The sequence below is a fragment of the Muntiacus reevesi genome, chromosome 7 (assembly GCF_963930625.1).
Source record: "Muntiacus reevesi chromosome 7, mMunRee1.1, whole genome shotgun sequence".
Classification (NCBI taxonomy): Eukaryota; Metazoa; Chordata; class Mammalia; order Artiodactyla; family Cervidae; genus Muntiacus; species Muntiacus reevesi.
The window spans coordinates 35,911,868-35,924,553 of record NC_089255.1 but is presented as its reverse complement, the minus strand read 5'-3'; the positions used below and the strand labels follow the sequence as shown (position 1 = coordinate 35,924,553).

Genomic DNA, 12,686 nt, shown 5'->3' with positions numbered 1-12,686 from the left:
CTGAGAAACCATCCCAGTCAACAGGATCTTAAGGAGACATGATTACTAAATGCAGTACTATGACATTTTCCTAGGTGATACTCTGAAACATAAAAAGTTAATTAAGGAAATCTGAATAAAGTATTCACTTTAGTAAATAATAGTGTATCAGTAGGTTCTCTAATTGTAACAAATGTATTGCACTAAAGTTAGATGCTAACAACAAGGGAAACTGGATGTTGAGTATATGGGAACTCTGTACTATGGTTCCAATATTTCTGCAAATCTAATACTCACCTAAAATAAAACATTAATGTAACAACTGACATAGAATTAATTCACTTGGTAGCAATGAAGTAGAAAACACTTTTATAAAAATACCTCTTTAAAGATCAGAAAATTGTAATTTCAGGTTGATGGACTTAGAAAATGAACCAATTTGGAGTAGCAAAGAAAAGTATGAGACAAAAATATCACACTGTGGAAAACAAAATTAAGAATCTTATTTTAGCAACAAAACTATGAACAACAACAATAAAAACATTTTCTCAGGCTTAAATCAACATTTCTTCCACAATTACAAAGGAAGTTCACAAGTTTTTTTTTTCCAGCTCAAAAACTTTCTAGATTTAGAAGTGCTCATTTTCTAAGAAATAACGAAACACTACAGTTGACAGAAAAGCAAAGAAACATGATATTACTGAATTGAAATGTAATAAATTTAATAAATTACTTCAAGCATCAATTCTTTGAAAGGAATCTAGATGAGTATTTTCACTATCTGCAGATACTTAGTTGGCACCATAAGTTACTGTAAATATTTAGTCAAACTAAATTCTTTTAATATTTTAAGTCTTAAGCAAAGGTTTGGGAGCTGGGGGAGACATCTGCCAAAATAAAATAAGAGGAAAAATTCCAAACTGTAATTCTGCCTCATACATTATGTAAAGTGCCTCATGGATTTCAGAAGTACACATGGAGTACAGATTTAACTGTAAAACTATATAAGAATGTAGTTGAATTAACCTTAACAATGTGAGGATTAAGTACAAACTTGAACACTAAATGCATAATTTGTGTAGTAAGTGAAAACTGATGCCTCACAATTTTCTGTCCAAAAAAACTGTATCAGCTGCCACCACTTACAACAGATAGATTTTACATTAAAATACGTACTTTATCTTCTACACCACAATGGGAATTTCTGAAAATAATGGCCCTACTTTCCTATTTGACAATTCACTGATGTGAAGAAGACTCTTGAGAGTCCCTTGGACTGCAAGGAGATCCAACCAGTCCATCCTCAAGGAGATCAGTCCTGTGTGTTCATTGGAAGGACTGATGCTGAAGGTGAAACTCCAATACTTTGGCCACCTGATGTGAAGAGCTGACTCATTGGAAAAGACCCTGATGCTGGGAAAGATTGAGGGCAGGAGGAGAACGGGACGACAGAGGATGAGATGATTGGATGGCATCACCGACTCAACGGACATGAGTTTGGGTGGACTCCAGGAGATGGTGATGGACAGGGAGGCCTGGTGTGCTGTGGTTCACAGGGTCGCAGAGTCAGACATGACTGAGCGACTGAACTGAACTGAACTGATGTGGATGACCCTTTAGAAAAAGAACCTATGCTCCAGCCAACCAGAGTCCAACCCCACCCACAAATTCAGGCTAATTTCACTATATGTTTCCTGCTTAGTTCCCGTAAGCATTTGCCTTTGAAGGCCCATTACACAACAAAGGAAAAAAAATCACAGATTTGACTAAAATGTCTATAAGGAAAGGAAAAAACTCAAACTTTAGCCAAAAAAATTAACAAACAGAGCAAAAAGATCAGCAGGGAGCACTAAATATATTTAACTCTAGAACTAAGACAATAAAATAAATGTGGTGATTAGGCTGAAAGAACACAATGTAAACATAAAGAGTACTTAAAAAAAATGTAGGAGTGGTGGGAAAATGAAAAGTTAACTGATAAGAAAAGAATATTATTTAAATAAAATAGCAGAAATGAAAGCAAACAATAAAGGACAGCAAACATTATTACCAGCAAGACTAATATGACATGACTGATTTTCCATTACAACCCACAGTATCCAGTCCTGATTACTTGGATTGAAATTTACATATTTTAACACCATACTGTCACACAGTCTCACATTAAAGCGAAAAGTTCAAATATTACCACTGAATTTAGAAACTGAATGGCTGTTTATAAATCAATGTTCTGTTGGCATATAATGCTTAGACTTTCATATAAATGATCTACTATACAATGTGAATCAGCCTAGGCAGTTCTTTGAAAATTGACTAAAAGGCAAAACTCAAAATAAACTACTCCAAGAAGCATACCTAAATTAAAAGATATGAGAAAACTAAAAATTGAGGCATGGTTTACAGTCCTTCTATTTACAGTGCAAACAGGGAGGAAAGTCAGTAGTTAATTATAATGGCATAGGTACAGTAAATTTTGCTATTCTTTAAAAAAGGATTAAACCATATAATCAAGGCCAAGATAAACTATTTCAACAAAATAGGTAATGATGAAAATTTTAAACTACACTCCAAGCAATATATGAAATATATAAAATGTTTACAGTCACATATGAGAAATAAGTATGCTCTTTACACAGCTAAATATATTACCAAGTACATAAGAAAAAGTAGGGTCTTCCCCTCCAAAGACAAAACAAAGGAACCTTCAAAAACCCCCCAAAACAAAAGTGACCAAAATTTCTTTGTAAGAAAAACACCACTTTCTTACCATGATACATTTTTAATGCATAATGTATTATGCTTCACCAACGACAGAACAGTATCCTCAGAGTCTGAAAGGTTTCTCTTAGGATACAAAAGACCTAGGCATGCTTTTTAGTTAAGGGAAAAAAATAATGAACAGAGAGAACAGAAAAAAATGCAAGCTGAGAGAAGTGCCAAAATAAATGAAATCAAAAGACAGTGGAAAAGAGGAAAACAGAAAAGGTTTGGGGAAGGAGCAAAGGGAAGAGAGAAAAGAGAGGACAAGAATAAAAAAGAACAGCAACAACAAAAATAAACAAGGCTTGCACAGTTTTTAGAGAATTATACCTTCTTGAAGACCAGGATGTATGACCTGCTTGTGCCGCAAGGCCTTCAAATCTTCTATCAATTCCTTTTCCAACTGGGAAATTCTTGCTCTGCAACCTACTCAGAAAACAATGATAAAAATAAGCTGCTATATACTACAGCAGACTACACATTGCTTCTTTCACTTCTAGAGCCAAATTCTCTATCTCTCTCTCTTTCTGTTACTATTATATAATACCTGGGTCATTTGCAGCTGATGCCTGAAGACTACAAGATTCTTCATTTGTTCCATCAACTGCATGAATATCTAGAGCTTCCTGTATTAAAAAAAAAAAACAAAAAAGAAAGAAAAAAAGTGGTTCATGTCACTTCTAAGGATTTAAAAGTAAACCAGGGGCTTTTTTTTCCATGTTGATACTTTTCACTATTTTCTAAATGTTTTACATTAACATCACTTTAATAGTGGGAAGAAAGCAAATAAGTTAAATATAATACACTCAGCTAACTGACTTAGAACTGTATTTATGCCCATTTATTGCAATTTGTATACCGATTTCTTCTACATGCATGCTAAGTTGCTCCAGTTGTGTCCGACTCTTTGTGACCCCATGGACTGTAGCCCGCCAGGCTCCTCTGTCCATGGGATTCTCCAGACAAGAATACTGAAGTGGGTTGCCATGACCTCCTCCAGAGGATCTTCCCAACCAAGGGATTAAATCTATGTCTCCTGCACTGGCAGGTTGGTTCTTTACCACTAGCTCCACCTGGGAAGCCCCTGTGTAAATAAAGATAGATTACTCGGCAATTAACAAGGAGGGAGGAAAAAAACAGGCAGAGAGAATTCAACCTCTGTGTAGTCAATTTAGAAAGACTAGGTTTCTCTAAAACTCTAAAAGAAAAATAATCTAGCTGAAGCGCTGGGTTAATACTGCTAACCCAATATTTTGGAGATACTCCCCTTCCCATGCACACAACCTCATATAATGGATGCATTCACAGTAACCACATTCTAAGATAACTAGCAGCTAGTATATAACTTAATGATGATTACTTGGACTTAGAAAGAAAGCTGAAAATGACAATCTTACCTTTGATTCAAAGGAAACAAAGAGAACACCATCTACATCTTCCAGATCAGGTTTCACATCTGGAAAGGTACTCCCAGGGCCCGTAAGATTGTTCTTTGTAGAAGTTAAAGATCTTCCTGTGTTTTTAGGTGGCCGCCCTGCCTTAGACAGTTTCAGTTTTCGTGGCCTTCCTCTTTTTCCAGGGACATTTGGAGGGGCATTCTGATTAGCATTCACAGTCCTGGGAGCTGCTGATATCTTAAGCATAGTTTTCTTTCTGCCCAAGTCCTCTTTTCCTAAAAACGAGTCCTCAACTGAACTCTTTGAACCATCAGGTAGTTTTTCTGTGTTAACACTGCCAGATATATCAGGGTATTTCCACTGAGCTTCTTTAAGTGAGGGATATTTTTGTACCACTCTGGTATCTGGTGAATGGCTTCCAAGATCATTTTCTGATTCTCTGCCTAAGCCGAAGCCAGTCTCATTAGAATTTTCAATGTACGCAGGCAAATAGTCTAATTCTGTCAACAGAGAAGATCTATCCTTCCGAGATGTGGAAAGCATGTTGTCAGGGAGCTCAGAAACCTTCACTGTGCTTTTGGTGACAGCACAGGGCTCCAGATAGACTACTGGCATCTTTCCAGCGTCTAATTTGAACATTTTAGCTTTAGCAACACCTGATGGGCTATTTGGTTGCCATTTAGAAGATGGATGGTCAGCTTCTAGGTTATCAGCTTTATTGTGCCTCTTCAGCTGTTTCTCTAGTATAGGATCATCATCACTGTTTGAGTATACATCTGTTTCCTCATCTGTCTCTTCCTGTTTCACAGTGACCCCTTCTGGGCACTCACTGAGTTCATATTCATAATCATCCAGAGGCTCTTCTTTAATGACAACATTGAAGTTTTCATTTGGGTTTAATGGTGACGTTACATGGGAGACATCTTCAAAACTGTTGCCAAGGCTGGAGAGACAGGGTAGGGAGGATTAAAAAGGACAGAATCATCCATAAATAAGACTCAGGAAGGGAAAGGTGGAAAAAGAGATTGTTGAAAACCAAGTAAAATCACATCAGATTTCAAGAGCCATTCATTTAAAAAAAAAAAAAACCTCTGTATAACATAACAAGCTTCTCAACGGTTTACCAACATCACACTTTTACATATTCCATCAATTTCTCATGAAAAATATATAAAATAAAGGTAAAGTTTTAATAAATAACTCTCATGACTAAATCAAAAAGCAAGATAAGTTGTAAAGCTTATTTTTCTAATAGTGTTCTTCATCGTTTCTCAGCCTTTTGGCTAAGATCAAACCTAACAGTATTCTTCAAATGAATTCAGTTTTGAAAGTTAGCTGGCACTGATACAAAATCAAACTCTTGAAATCTACAGACTAACAAACAACTGCCAATAAAAGCAAACAAACATCCATTATGATTAAAAATTTAAATAAATATCAGAAAGGGCCTTTCAAACAGCCCATTGATTTTTTTTTAATTGAGATAAAATTCATACAACATAAAATGTAACATTTTAACCATTTTAAAATGTACTAGCTAATAGTTTTCCCACTGCAGTCACAATGTTGCTGCCAGGTGATTTTTCAAATTGAAAACTGAAAAAGTCACTTTCAATGTAAACAATCCAGCATTAGTTCTTCCAAAATAAAAGGGGAGGGTAGGATGGAGGTGGATGAAGGCAAGGATATATAATCTGTCCAGACTTCAGTGTTTATACTTCATCAAAATTAAAATCAACTTTTTAGTTTCCCACTTTGCCTAATTCATCACTGAACACATATAAACTATACCAATGTATCTTGAGAACATGTTAGCACAACTCACTAACCCAATTAAAGTCACTTTATCTGTATAACTTTCATTTACCTCAAATATGCAAAAGCAGCAACTAAATCAATGTGTAGCTATTTGCCCCTTGAAAAACTGACTTGAGATCTTGACCTCACTCAAAAATTCTTCAATAAAGGACTTCCAGTTAGAATATAGACGTTCACAAAGAACATACAGTGACAAAACACTAAATAAATTTAAAATTCTATTCTTTCTTTAAAGCCACTGAATACCTCTGGGTACAAAATAAGTCTAAATCAACTGAATTCCAGAGAGGGACCAGTCATCTCTAAGTGACCACAGACTACTAGTGCTTTCAACCCTACAAGGCATTTACATTGGTTGAAGTACAAATAAGGACAGAAAAAGGATGCTATAGGCAAAGAATCTTTGCTGGGACACAGAGAAACTAAACTTTTAATACCTGAGTATGGGCAGACTAAAATCTGCCCTCAATAGAAAACAAGTCTTGCTACCATCAATTATCCTCCAGGGGACTTCTGCAGAATTTCCAGTGATGCAGAAACTTGGCCTAAAAACAGAAACTTAGTGTCACAGCCCTTAAGATTCCAGGGCCCTGTCTGAAAGAAGAGTTCGATCCGACCCTTAAAACTGAGGTGAGCTAAGATTATTAAAGTAAATCATTCAGAAACTGAAGTGAGTAGAAATTTATTAAAGTATATCATCTTGATTTGTGGTCCCCAACCTTTTTGGCACCAGGGACCTGTTTCATGAAGACAATTTTTCTGGTCCGTGGCTCAGGGGTTGGGGATCTAGACTGAAGGATAAAGAAAAAAGCAAAACGTGTCAGAGACCTGTGGGACACATCTGATGATCTAACATAGTGGTAGCAGCACCTCCAAAATGGCAGGAGAAAGAAAGGAGAACCATTGGAAGAGAAATTGAACAAAAATATTCCCAAAGTGAAAGACTTCCATCCACAGGTCCAAGAAGCTCAGCAACATCAAAAAAAAGTCATACCTAAGCACATAAAGATCAAGCAGCTGAAAAAAAGATGAAGAGAAAAACCTTACAAGGGAAGGAAAAAAGAACAGACTACAGGAAAAAGGATAGTAACAACAGACTGACTACTCGTGGGAAACAATGTAAAACAGAAGACAATGGAATGACACCCATCATAAAGCATTTAAAAAGTCAATGTGATGTTGTAGGTTTAAAAAAGAAGCCTTCAAAACTAGACATTTTCAGACATCTGAAAGAATTCACACGTCACAAAAAATACTACCTCCTTAGACCAAAACAACACAAGGATATTAGTTCTCAACACTTCTAATTATGTAATTATACTAGAGGTTCAGGCTTCCCTGGTGGCTCAGTGGTAAAGAATCTACCTGCAATGCAGAAGACCTGATTTCAATCCCTGGGTCCAAAAGAGCCCCTGGAGAAGGGAATAGCAACCCACTCCAGTATTCCAGTCTGGGAAACACCATGGACAGAGGAGTCTGGTGAGTTACAGTCCATAGGGTTGCAAGAGTAGGACACAACTTAACAACTAAACCACCACCACCACACTAGAGGTTCTGCCAGGGTGATCAGGCAAGAAAAAGCAATAAAAGACATCCAGATTGAAAAAGAAGTTTAAAAAAAAAAAAACACCTCTATTTGTGGATGACATGATCTTGCATACAGTCACCCCCAGTATCTGAGGGAGACTGTTTCCAGAACTCCCCACAGATACTAAACTCTGTGGATATAAAACAGAAAATCCTAAGAAATCCACACACACACACACACCAAAAAAACTAAGGGAATAAATGAGTTTGACAAGATCGCAGGATCCAAGATCAACACATACCAAAATAATTGTATTTCTTTCTACACACTAGGAACAAACATCAAAAATGAAATTGAGAAGACAACCCTATTTACAATAGATCAACAATAAACTACTTAATAAACTGAACCAAAATACTAAGACTTGTACATAGAAAACTACAAAACTGTTGGGGGAAAAAAAACAAAATTAAAGCCAACCTTTAAAAAAAGGATAAATACTTCACAGTTACATAACTTAGACAACTTACTTAGTAGTGGTGAGACAGCAATACTCCCCAAAAGTGAAATGCAGATTCAACACAATCCCTATCAACGCCCCACCTGAGATTTTTGTAGAAGAGATAAGCTGATCTTACATAATTCACATGGAAATGCAAGGGACCCCGAAATAACTCAAAGTATCTTGAAAAACAGAAACAAATGGGGACACATACTTCCCAATTTCAAAACTTATATAAAGCTACCGTGCTCAGCATAAAGCTAAACATTCAGTTCAGTTCAGTTCAGTCGCCCAGTCGTGTCTCTGCGACAGCATGAACCACGGCACGCCAGGCCTCCCTGTCCATCACCAACTCCCGGAGTCCACCCAAACCCATGTCCATCGAGTCGGTGATGCCATCCAACCATCTCATCCTCTGTCGTCCCCTTCTCCTCCTGCCCTCAATCTTTCCCAGCATCAGGGTCTTTTCAAATGAGTCATTTGAAAAGCTAAACATGTCAATCAACTGAACAGAACTTAAGAGTCCAATGATAAATGCCCACATTTGTAACAACTGATTTTTTCTTTTCTTTTTTAAAGGCCACAGCATGCGCCATGTAGGATTTTAGTTCTCACACCAGGGATCAAACCAGTGCCCCATTGAGAGTGAGGAATTTGAACCACTAGACCACCAGGAAAGTTCCTCAATTGATTTTCAACTGAATTCAATTCATGGATGCCAAGACAACTTAGTGAGGGAAGAATGGGCCTATCAACAACCAAAACTTATTCAACACAAACACTTCACAGATGTCCATGGCAATGTTATTCATAACAGTCAAAAAGAAAAAGCCTAATGTCTGTCAACTAATAAATGGATAAATAAAATGCAGTATATCCACATAACAGAATATAATTCAGTAATAAAAGAAATTAAGAACAGATACATGCTACAACATGAACCTTAAAAACCTTATGCTAAGCAAGGCACAACAGACCACATATTACATGATCCCATTTATATGTAATATCCGGAATAGGCAAATCCAGAGACAAAAGAGAGACTGGTGGCTGCATATGGTTGGATGTGGTGGAACAGCAGCTGAAGGAAAATGAGGAGTGATCAGTCAAGGACACAGGGTTTCTTTCTTTGTGGTGATGAAATGTTCTTAACATGACTCTAGTCATGGCTATACAATTTTGCAAATATATAAAAGTCACTGAACTTAACACTTTTAAAGGGTGAATTATATAGCAGTGAACTACATCTTTTTTTTTTTTTTAACCAAGTTTTAAAAAAATACTAAAGGAAGTTCTTCAGACTGATAGGAAATGAACTAGTATGAAAATGAATCCAGGAATGAATGAAAAGATCCAGAAAAAATAAACATGTCACTAAATATAAAAGACTATTTTTCCTACATTTATTTAAATGACTGTTCAAAGCAAATAAAGTTTAACAATATCTGGGGGGGGGGAGTTATAACATATATCTAAGGACATGAACAAGGACATTAGCTGGTCATGAACTGTATAATATTAATCTGATTCTACTTGATAAATTAAGAATGGACACACTTATCTCCATAACCACTGCTACAGAATGCAGTGTCCCCTCCCAAATTCATAAACTGAAGCCCTAACCCTCAAGTGACTGGACACAGAGATAGGGTCTTGAGGAAGTAATTAAAGTTAAATGAGGTCATAAAGGTCACCTCTCTCTTTTCTACATGAGGAAAAGGCTAGAAAGCAGCTGTCTACAGGTCAGGATAAGAGCTCCCAACAAAACTGAACCTTATCAAAACCGTTACTTGGACTTTCTAGACTCCAGAAACATGAAAAAATAAATTTTCATTGTTTAAGTCACTCAGTCTATGGTATTTTATTATGTCAACCTAAGCAGACTAATATAAACACACACACACAAAAAAAAACTTAGAGGTGTAGCTAAAAAAAAACAACAGACCACGTGGATGGAATTTTTTTAATTCAATCCAAATGAAAACAGGGGAAGATAATCAAAGAATAGATGACAGAAAATACCAAAATGAAATGCTGTGCACAGCCAAATAAATTTTTTAAAAAAATCAGTATCTTGGGGATTGATAAACTGTTTATAAAGGGCTAGATATAAACATTTTAGTCTCTGAAGTCTGTATAACCTTTACTCAACTCTACCGCTGTAGCACAGAAGCCACAAGATAATACATAAACAAGTGAACATAGTTGTGCCCCAACAAATGGACACTGACATATGAATTTTATATAATTTTCATGTGATAATCTCTTATTTGTTTTTCCCTCACAATCATTAAAAAATATAATAACCATAATTTTAGTTTGCAGGCCATAACGCCACCACCAAAAAAATGGCAGGCTAGGTGTGGTCCACAGGTTGTAAGTCTGCCAACCACTGAACTGAAGTAGGCAAATTAAAACAAAAGCAAGGGAACTCCCTGGTGGTCCAGTGGCTAAGACTCCAGATTTCCAATGCAGCGGGGCTTGGTTCAATCCCTGTTCAGGGAACTAGATCCTGTATGCCACAACTAAGACCCAGAGCAGTCAAATAAATAAATAATAAAAACAAAAGCAAGCAGAAAGAAGAAACAAGGGCTAAGAGGAAACAGTTCAATGAAATAGAGAACAGAGAAAATGAATTTATGAGTTGAGACCTGCCAACAAAGAAAAACTCCTTGACTTCCCTCAAATCTAGCAAACACATAGTGAAAAAATTCCAATCTTGCACAAACTCAGAAAAAACTGGAGAATCCAACACTTTACAACTTTGAAGAAAACAAATCCCTGAATACAAAGTATCAGAAATAAAAATATCCTTCATGAATTCAGAGGAAAATCCTCAAGTGAAATATCAGTAAATTGAATCCAATATTAAAAACAATGTTCTTTAAACCAAGTAGTATTTATCCCAGGAATGCAAAGATGTTAGAACATTTCTAGCCCTCATTCCCACAAGAGCCGCCACCCCACCATTTAAAAAAAAAGAACACAAATTAACTATCCATATTAACAAAAAACAGGGAGAAAAACAAAATCTCAATGGATATGTCAGGCAAGTGTATGCTCCTCGGTTCTTTGGTCTCGCCACAACAAAGATTTGGAGTTAGGGGTATTAGAGCCCTCGGAGCCTCACAGCTGTTGGGTCTTGGACAGACCATGTTATAGCTCTCAGGTCTCGAACGGACTGTGTTATAGCTCTTAGAGAAATCAGTGTTACAGCTCTACTTTATTTAGAAGATAGCAGGAGAATCCATCCTTGAAGAAGAGAAGAGAGAGGAGCGCGCCAGTGCGCGGGGTGGTGGGGGGGATAGAGAGAGAGAGAGAGAAAGAGGGTACGCATGCGTGGGGGGGAGAGAGAGAGTGAGAGCCCTTTGGCTCCTCTTTTTATATGTTTTTTTCTTCCCCCTGGGCCTGCCCGATGCAAATTGGGCTTATGCAGGAGCGCTGTTCTACCTGAAGTTCTCACTCCGGTCCTCGGACCTTCCTTTGACCTTCCTCTGTTCTGTTTTCGAGGCTTTTCCCTTCCTTGTCTTTTAGCCACCGCCATTTTGGACTCCTTTTCCCTATTCTAACTACCTAACAGATACAAGAAAGTCATTTGATAAATATTCAACATTCATTCTTAACAACACTTAAGAAATTAGACTGGAAGGAAACTTCTCAATGTGATACAGAGCATTACAAAAACAGCTAAAGCCAACAGGGTAACAGCCAATTAAAAAATACTGAATGATTTTCTCTAAAATTAGGACACATGAAGGACCATTCTCAAAATTTAGTTTCAACAGAGTACTGGAAGTTAAACTGTGCAGTAAGGTAAGAAAGAAAGAGAATAATAATAAAGACTGTAAAGGAAGAAGTAAAACTAACTTTGTTCACAGACACCATTTCACAGACATCGTAATTGTGTATGCAGAAAATCCTAAACACTACAAACCAATAAGTGAATTCAGCAAGGTCATCAAATACAAGATCAAGGTACAAAAATCAACTGTATTTCTACATACTATGGTAGTTTTGAAGTTTACACTACCAAACATTTATTATAGTGTCATCAAGACTGTATACTATTGGGAAAAGAACAGATCAAAAAATGGAATAGAAATAGTTCAAAAACAGACTCACTCATATATATAGTCACTTCATTTTCCAAGGCACCAGTGCATTTTAATGAGGAATATTTTCAATATAATGTTAGAACACATAGGTATCTGCATGGAAAAATATGAGCCTTGACCCCCAACTTCATGCCATACACAAAAAGTAAGCCAAGACAGGCTAGATTTAAACGTAAAAGCTAAAATAGCTTCCCCCTTTCAAAATTTTCACTTAACTGGAGAAAACAGCTATTTCTTTATCTGTTTTTTTTAATGGCTTGATTATGTAAGTTACATGACATAAATCCCACCCATTTTATGTGACAACTCACTTACTTTTACTATAGTTTTGCCATCACCACAATCCCATTTACCTATTTTTTTATTTTTTGACCACACTGCACAGCTTGTGGGATCTTAGTTCCCCAACCAGGGATTGAACCCAGGCCCTCAGAGGTGGAAGCATGGAGTCCTAACCACTCAACTGTCAAGGAATTCCCTACTTTACCTGTTTTTAAAGGTTAGGCAAACCATGATGTCTCTTTTGCCCTTTCCCTATTAATCTCAGTTTTTATGTATACTTATATACATAAATGTCATTCTCTATC

The 12,686-nt window shown here is 36.7% G+C and overlaps 1 protein-coding gene across 15 annotated transcripts in view; it reads right to left on the bottom strand.

Moving 5' to 3' along the window:
• The window catches only part of MGA (MAX dimerization protein MGA), a 151,829-nt gene that overhangs the window by 62,912 nt on the left and 76,231 nt on the right, over positions 1 to 12,686 (bottom strand). For 10 of the 15 annotated variants that reach the window (XR_010663944.1, XR_010663945.1, XM_065941005.1 and 7 more), the window contains exons 3-5: positions 4,137 to 5,079; positions 3,287 to 3,365; positions 3,070 to 3,168 (exon numbers count right to left, since the gene is read on the bottom strand). Coding sequence is in view for 13 of the 15 variants with exons in the window: in XM_065941005.1 (XP_065797077.1) it covers positions 3,070 to 3,168; positions 3,287 to 3,365; positions 4,137 to 5,079 (1,121 nt within the window). In the remaining 2 variants the exon portion in view is untranslated. The remainder of the gene's footprint in view (positions 1 to 3,069; positions 3,169 to 3,286; positions 3,366 to 4,136; positions 5,080 to 12,686) is intronic. The other 5 variants (XM_065941007.1, XM_065941008.1, XM_065941012.1 and 2 more) reach the window with 1 other exon arrangement.